The sequence below is a fragment of the Macadamia integrifolia genome, unplaced genomic scaffold, assembly GCF_013358625.1.
Source record: "Macadamia integrifolia cultivar HAES 741 unplaced genomic scaffold, SCU_Mint_v3 scaffold2401, whole genome shotgun sequence".
Lineage (NCBI taxonomy): Eukaryota > Viridiplantae > Streptophyta > Magnoliopsida > Proteales > Proteaceae > Macadamia > Macadamia integrifolia.
This window is the reverse complement of record NW_024868691.1, coordinates 71,238-79,782: the sequence shown is the minus strand read 5'-3', so window position 1 is coordinate 79,782 and position 8,545 is coordinate 71,238. Positions and strand designations below refer to the sequence as shown.

The 8,545-nt window shown below is 37.5% G+C and overlaps 1 protein-coding gene across 1 annotated transcript; it reads left to right on the top strand.

Moving 5' to 3' along the window:
* Positions 1-847: 847 nt before the first annotated feature.
* Positions 848-3,012, top strand: LOC122066459 (ethylene-responsive transcription factor RAP2-4-like). Its single transcript, XM_042630264.1, has one exon. The coding sequence runs from the start codon at positions 1,421-1,423 to the stop codon at positions 2,594-2,596; it is 1,176 nt and encodes a 391-aa protein (XP_042486198.1). The 5' UTR covers positions 848-1,420; the 3' UTR covers positions 2,597-3,012.
* Positions 3,013-8,545: the final 5,533 nt, after the last annotated feature.

The window sequence follows — 8,545 nt, the reverse complement described above, 5'->3', positions numbered from 1 at the left end:
ATCGATTTTCACCCTTGTTTTTTTGCTATTTGGTGTTGCCTGATCTGGTTCTTCCTCAAGGTTTCAAGCCTCAAACCCACCACGAGCAACATAAGTATCTGGAGTTGGAATTGGGAAGTTACTTGGAACTACCTACTGTGTCATTGACCCAGGTTGAATTTGTTAACGTTTTTGTTTTAAAAATGACGTTTTGTGTTAGAAACAAAAATTTTAATTTTTATATCAAAATATCAATTTTTTTTTAAAACAAAATCAAAACAAAAGAACTATTTTTTGTCATTCCGTCAAGTTTTGTTTTTATCGTTTATTTTTTAAATTTTTATTAAAAAAATAAAAAATTGAAACACATTATAAATACAACAAACGTTTTCCTAGAACGTTACCAAACGTGACTCACTTAAACATTTCTGTTTTTTAACTTCACTTTTTCTCTTTTTTTTCCTGCATTTTGCAGAGCCAAGCGTGCTATCACCTATGGTAGGACAGGAAAATAGTACTTCTAATATAATTTTATAAAATCTATGTATAGGTGTGAACACATATAGTCAACAAGAAAAAAAATGCATATTCCAAGTTTCCAACAAATAACAGAGTGCCACGTACAAGTGTAAGGACATCTGCCGGTTCAAAATGGACAGGTGTCCGTAAACCTCACTGTTTCTCTACGTGTCGGTATGTTATTGGGCAGTGCTTATTCGTTTGGGAACTCTGATGTCATTAAAATAGAATTAACAGTAGGAGAGAGAAATCGTAATTTAACAAAGAAGTGAGGTTAGAGAGAGGGAGAGAGAGAGAGAGTAAAGGGCAAGGCGGTTATATAAAGGGAGAGTGACGAGAGTTTTGTAAGTAAATCAAATTGTAGAGAGAGATTCAAAGGAAAGGAAAAAAAAAAAAAAAGAGTGTTATACATTTTTTTCTGTGATTTCTTCAAGGCGCTCACTGGTTGATCTTCTTCTTCTTTTTCATCCCCCCTCTGATTCCCGCTTCTCTGTATCCCTTTCTGTCATCAGTCTTTCAAAGATTTGGTTTTTAGGTTTGTTTTTTTGGATTTTGAAACAGGAAAAAAAAGCAAACTTGGACGAGTTTTTTCGGAAGCCGGGTGGTTCAGAATAGAGATTCAGTTTTCTTTTTTTGCAAAGCTTTTGTTAGGTTTTTATCTTTTAATTTTCTGTAAAATTTGCTCGACTAAGAGGGTTGTTTTTCTGTCCCTCAAGTTGATGGTTCTAGCTCTAGAAATTCACGTGTAGAAAAAAACTCTTTTTTTTTTTTTTGGATTTTCTCTTTGTTTTTCTTTGAAACCATTACCTGTTCTTTGATTTTGGTAAGAAACAGGTGGGTTTTTGTTTTCACGGATTCTGCGGTTTCTGGTTTTTTTGAGTCGCAGTTTTTTTTCTCTTTTTAGTTGCTTGATTCAGAAGTCATGGCTGCAGCTATTGATATTTACAGTAGTAGTTCTGCTTCTGTATTGACAGATCCTTTTAGAGAGGAGCTTATGAAGGCACTGGAACCATATATCAAAAGTGATTCATCAACCTTCTCTGTAACCCCTTCTTCCTCTTCAACAACCACACCATCTCCTTCTTCTTCTTCATCATCACCGTCTTCTTCTTCTTATTACCCCTTCTGCTCTTTCTCTTCTCAACCCCAGCTTTACCCTGATTCTTGCTCGACATCGACGACCCAAATGTTTTCTCCAGGGTTCTCGATCCAAGGCCAATATGGTCTCGAGCAATCAGGTTCTTCCATAGGGCTTAATTACCTCAACCCTACGCAGGTTCAGCAGATTCAAGCCCAGATCCAGCTCCAACAACAACAGCAACACATGGCTGCCATGGCCGCAGCTTCCATGCACAATCAGAAGGTAAGGCAATGGCGGCAGCAGCAGCAACATCAACAGCATACCCTGAATTTCCTCAGTCCGAAAGCAATCCCGATGAAGCAAGTGGGTTCACCACCAAAACCCACGAAGCTCTACAGAGGGGTGAGACAGCGGCATTGGGGGAAATGGGTTGCAGAGATCCGACTACCGAAGAACCGTACTCGGCTTTGGCTTGGCACTTTCGACACCGCTGAGGAGGCGGCTTTGGCCTACGATAAGGCCGCTTACAAGCTCAGAGGAGAGTTTGCAAGACTGAACTTCCCCAATCTTCGGCATCAAATTAATGTCGGAGGGGAGTTTGGTGATTATGATCCCTTGCATTCCTCAGTGGATGCGAAGCTTCAGGCCATTTGTCAGAGCCTGGCTAATTTGCAGAAACAGGGGAAAGCAGGGAAGTCTGCATCTTCTTCTGATAAGAAAGCGAACGATGGGCAATCGCAGTCTCAAGCGAGTTCGACGGTGCCAACCGTGCCTCAGCCGATTATGGGTTTGGATAATTCATCAGAGGGCAAAGTGGATTTTGGGGGAGCAAAGGATTGTAAGGTGGAGGACGCATCATCGCCATCATCAACAGAAAGCGATGAGTCTGCAGGTTATTCGCCTGAATCTGTTATCAAGTTCCCTGATTTCAACGAGCCTCCATGGGATGAGTCGGAGAAGTTCTTATTGGCAAAGTTCCCATCGTTGGAGATCGATTGGGAAGCTATCCTGTCTTGAATTTTATTGTATCTGCATCGTCCCTTCTTTTTATTTGGGATCTTGTTTCTTAGCTCAGTTAGGTGGGTTCTTTCTCATTAGTAACCGTTTTCTGTTAATGGTTTATAAGTATAAAAATTGGTAATCTCCGGTTGCTACTGCGATGAATTTTTGAGATTTGCAGAGCTATAGCTTGGAGAGTGTCAAGGTTAGAGTCAGTCAAGGTAGTAGAGGGTCTTAATGAGGTCATGTTAATATGTCTCATTTCTCCATCTGGTCTGCTAGTTTTTTCTTGCTTGACCAGGTTGTAGTTATTATTATGTAATCGTCTAATCTTTCCCTTTTGCTCTAATTTGTAATATGTATGTAATTCTGAATTCTGTAAGGGTGTAATTACTCGTCTTCTTGAGTATAAGATTGTTTCCTTTTGTGTGTTATGGTGTAATCTCTGCAAAGCATGTGGTGGTGGTGGTGATATGAGTTTTGCTCTTCAGTGATGCTGGTCTCAACTAGTTAAGCCCTGATTGTTGATGGGAAAAATGAAATCTTGATAAGAATTAGATGGTTAGGAATGAGGAATTGAAGATGATGGGCCAGAGTAGTAGGACATGGAGTTGTTTATGTGGTGTGTGAATAAATTTCCCATCGATGGTAACAGAGCTGGCATGTGAACACCACAGAAATTTTGAGAATCTAATTAGTCTTTGAACAAATACAATGAACCTTACCGGTAAAAAGCACAAACAACTTTTGGGACCATAGGCTTGGCAGTTAGCAGATAGCACAGCCGCACAGGGAGGTCTGAATCTTGACTCTTAGAGAAGGAAAATATATTTTTTGCTTTGGGGGTGTGGCAGTTATTATTTTGATGGAATGATTTTGTTTGGACTATTTAGTTGAATTCTTATTGCCAATAAGCGTGCCTGCCCACCAGAGTACACTGCACGCCATAGCCAAGAGGGTCAAAGTTTTGATTTTGAAGGAATGGTAATATCCACTCTCTCTCTCTCTCTCTCTCTCTCTCTCTCTCTCTCTCACTTTCACTTTTGCAAGTTGCAGGCATGAGATTCCCTTTCATAGTCATTGCTTTTGAAATTTTCAGGCATGTAAATTCCCTTTCATGGCATGCATGGATGATAGATACTATCTGCAAATAAAAAGCAAATAGTAATTGGAGTTCATATCATCCTATAGCCATACTCATGGTTGTTATGGCTATAGGTATCGTCTCTCTGTTGATATTTTGACACAGATTGGGCCGTATATGGATAGAAGTAAATCTCTGAAAATATTGATGACTTCATTGATATTGATACATACAGGGCCGTGTATAGCCAGACGTGTATCATGATATTGATACCGGTTGGGCCATATGTGGGCAGAATTAAATTTCAGAAATCATTGATGCGCTCGTTGATATTGATACATATTGCGCGGTATATAGTCAGATGTAAATCTCTGAAAATATCGATGAGTATCAGATATTGTACGGCAAGCAGTGCTTTCGCATGATCAATGAAATATGGACATGTTAAGCTCATACAATGAGTAATAGTGGACATGTTAAGCCTCAAACTCACAATCATCAGCTATGATGAGTTGAGAGCATTTTCACCATTAGGCTATCAACCCCATTGATTATAAGTATGACATTGATGCTTCGAACTATGATCATACGACTCATACTAGGGAAGACAATAATAATTCAATCTTTATCTTAATTAAATGGGGGTTAAAGAGAAATGTAACAATTAAGAAAAATCTCACATAAATAAAGTTGGCTGTATGAATCATAAGTCTCCAATCAACTTTATTCGAGATCATACCTGAATCAGCTACATGGAATCAAGTAACTTTGTTTTTTGATCTTTCAAATTTTTAAGTTTAAAATCTATTAACAAATCCCAAATAATACTGTGCTAATGCAAACAAAGTCCAACTGGTTGGACTCAGATGGGGACTTGGGTTTCTGGGTTGTTGAGTGTTCTAAGTCCTAACACCTACAGCTTGGAGCCTAGCCTCAGTGGGAAGTTTATTGTCCACCTACCACCATTCACTGAGGGCGGGTAACCAATGTGTTTTGACGGTGGTGGGTATTTAATAAGTTGGGACCATGGGAATACCTGATTACCCAATTCCAGGTGGTGCAGGCCAAATGTCATTTTTGGTTTGGGAAAAGGAAATATAAAGCCTGCCCTGTTGTGGTGGTGTGGTGGTGGTGGTAGTGGTAGTGGTAGTGGTGGTGGTGGCAGTGATGAAAGAGAAGAGTAGGTAGGCCATGAGTATAATTGTCACTACACGTTGGTATTCTGACCCCCATACGGTGGAGTTGATATATAGAACTATAGAAGCCTCCTGATTCTTCTACTCATTTGTCTACCAAAAAAGATTCTTCTACTTTTTTTTTTTTTTTTTTGGAAATCTTCTTATGATCAAAGTTAGTGAAAAAAAAATTATTTTTTAAGGCAGCTTTCCTTCTTCACGATCAAGGGTTCAGTTGATGTGCAGACGGTATTGGAGAATGGTCAAGAGATATTATTGTATAGTTTTATGTATTGGGTATCGATGAATCGGTATTGGGTATTAATATTGGATGTTTATGAAAACGGGTTTGTATCGAACAGAGTTTTCTTTCAAAGATATCGATATCATAGGGTATTTTGATAAATTATACCTCATGTTCATACCGTGCATCAATCCAATATCGGTGTCGGTGTCAGTGTTGGCTAAGAGTGATACGGGTAAGATGATTCAAGGTTGATACCTAAAACCATATGTTATCAAAGAAGTAATATAGGGGTGGGGTAAGGATTTATGACCATAGATGAATGCAGAGATTTGAATGACATCTACGTACCTGCAGGTGCATTCATAACTTCTAACTTTTATGATTGCCCCTTATTTTATTTTTGCCAAATGGATTTCTAAACTAGGGTTAAATGAGTGTTTTTAAAAGATATTGGAAAGTGATTACTGTTATGCCATTCGTAGGGGAGGTCATTGTCTTAGACAGATGCATATGTAAAATGATTAGATATTAACCTTATTGAAGGAAAAAGTATGTTATATTAGATGGGAAAGTAAGTAAGGTTGCAATTGATTTAACACATTAAGGGTGTTAATATAAAAATCTCTTCAAAATAATTCAAAATAATTCGTTTCTTTGAATGAGGGTAAAATGGTATCATTTCACATATGTAATGAAAAGTAAACATGATTATACATTTTTTGAAAATGACATAATGGTCTAATATTATTTTTTAAATATTTTTTAATCACCTAACTTAAAAAACTTTCGAGAATGAGATAATGGAAAATCAAAAAAGGGTTACAATTTCTCAATTCATCACTTTAATTACAACAAGATGCATCATTTGTTACATCAGGGTGAAGAATAATTCTCATCTTTGTCAAATAGGCTACAATGATCAAATCCATTAAGGGCAACAACGTAAGTCACAAGAAGAGTGAATATGAAAAAAAAAAAAAAAAAAAAAAAAAAAAAAAAACTGTGGATGTGATGTTCCTGTACTAATAGGGATTTAACAAAGATACAATGCAAAGTTTTCTTTCACTCGTAGCCATCAAATCCAGCAATCATGATGACCAATCACTCTAAGTGGTAGTTATGCCATTTTCTATGTTTAATTGACTCTCAAAATTCAAAATTCAAAATTCAAAAAAAAAAAAAAAAATCATTTTCCTATAAATATAAGCAAATGTTTTTAGTTGTGCCATATGAAAAAGTGATATCGCAATTTTATTCGATGTTTTCACAAAATGTTTATGCAATAAACCATTTTCCTTAAAGATACAGGAAATGGTTTCTAGGTGTGCCACATGAAAGTGTGACATGGCAATTTTGATCGTTGAATACATAGGAAATAGTTTGGATTAGCTATACGTCTAATTTTATATTTAGTAATTCATGCACCTTCTTCATATTCTTGAATTTTCGTATGTTATGTTTTGCCTCTTAATCAACGTTGCGTAGAACAATTTATTTTTCGAAGATTTGAGTTGAAAGTTGGCATACGAGCAAGTCCTTGTGGTTTACTTGTCTAAAAAATTTCAGCCTTACCAGACTTGCCATGTGATAATATCAAGCTAGAGATAGCCTCTAGATTGTATAGACCAGGGAGCCTTTCCCGTAAATATAAACAAAATTTTGCACAAATAGAAGCTAGAGTAATTCAAGAACTAAGAGTGGACTTTAGGAATATAACACAAAGGGACATCTTTTGGTCCACAATACTTCTTTGATTATTAAATGTAACTAAAATTAATAAAAGAAAATGATTTTGGACCAAATCAAAGTTCAAGGGTGCAAGAAAGAAGAATCTGAAATATCATTCTCACCTCACTCTTCTTCACCCCAGCGCCTCCCTGCTGTTTCCTAAGGAGATTTGTAACTTTTGCTTACCTTGAAAAGGACTCCATGACAAAGTGGGCACACAAAAACCATATCTACCTTGCTCCCACCATATACAATATCTTATCTTCAGAGATAAGGAATTTTGAGCTCATCACCTCCCATCTCTTTATTCTTATTCTTTCTCAGCAAGAGAAAACAAGTTCACACAGAAGAATCACAAGGGAGGAGAGAGGAGGCTCTGAAAGCTCCTGTTGGACCATCAGGAAATCCTAACAAAGCATCAGAACCCCCTCCCCTCTCCCTCTGGGGGGATTCTTTTTCTCTGCTATTACGTACAAAAGCCCTTTCTCCATTTAAAAAATTTCCATTATTTCCATTATTTCTTTGGATAGGCACTTAAGCACTTCCCAAAGTTTCACCTTTTAACCCTTTGTTAATAAGTAGAAGAAAGATTTTCCTCACCCAGTGAAGGAGTCTCCATCTAGTTTCTTTAGTTTATTGGTTTTCTTTTTCTCCCTTAAATTTCGTCAAAAGCATTCCAATGTTAAGCAAGTCCAAAAAGAGGTGTGAATGACGATGTAATTCTTCTCTAAAAGCCCCATTGAAGGTTACTTTTAGGGCAAGAAAGGTAGAAATCTTGATTAGGATATCTCTCTTTTTTATTTTTTTTTTCTTTCGTGAAAGGGTGATCTCATTTTACAGGTGACAGTATATTTACCCGTAATGCTTACGTGTCATAGCAAGAACTTTGGATCACAATTCACAACTAAGAATCTAATCTTTGAAAAAGGGAAAAAAGAGCTAGATTGTTGGTTATTAGTATTTAACAAGGTTTGAGCAGGAAAGAAGGTATTTTGGCACCCACAAGTCATAGTAAATGAACCAGAAAGCGAAGGGATGTAATTGAAGTGTTACACCTCACATCCCCTCTCCTGAAAATATTTAATTCTATCACACTATTACAGCATGATCATGGTATAATACATTTTAACAAAATCCATTGGACAAATTGTTGGTGTATGATGTCTTGTATTCCATCGCAGTTTAATCCAGGGAGTACTGGTGCAATACCTAGACAGCCAGGATGACGGTCCTGCTAGCCGGTTAGCTGGCCGTGGGGGTTGCAAGGGGGGCAGGAGGTGTAAGGAGACGCAGCCCCTCGCTCGAATTTTTTATTTGAGGGCAATTGTAGTTTAATCCGGATTATGATTTTTTCTCGCTATATATTTATAGCGAGGGTTTCTTTCTCTGTAATGCAAGCAATACTGAGAGGTGTGAGGACGAGCGCTGTAACCCTATTCTCCATTGATAATGAAGCAGGATCTCATCTCACCGGGGACGTAGGCAACCTTGCCGAACCTCGTAAAATCCGTGTGCATTGTTTGTTTTTTTTTCCATTATCTTCTGCATCGTTTTAGGGTTGCGTTTCTACACAAATGTGGATCATGATCATACCCTAATCGATCATCGTTCTTGTTCGAGATCTTTTGAAAGCTAAATGGATAACGAAGTTAGTGATGAATCAAAATCAGGGAATAACATTTTAGTAGATCACATCTCTTAAGGGATTTCCTTAACCATGCCAGGTTCTCACA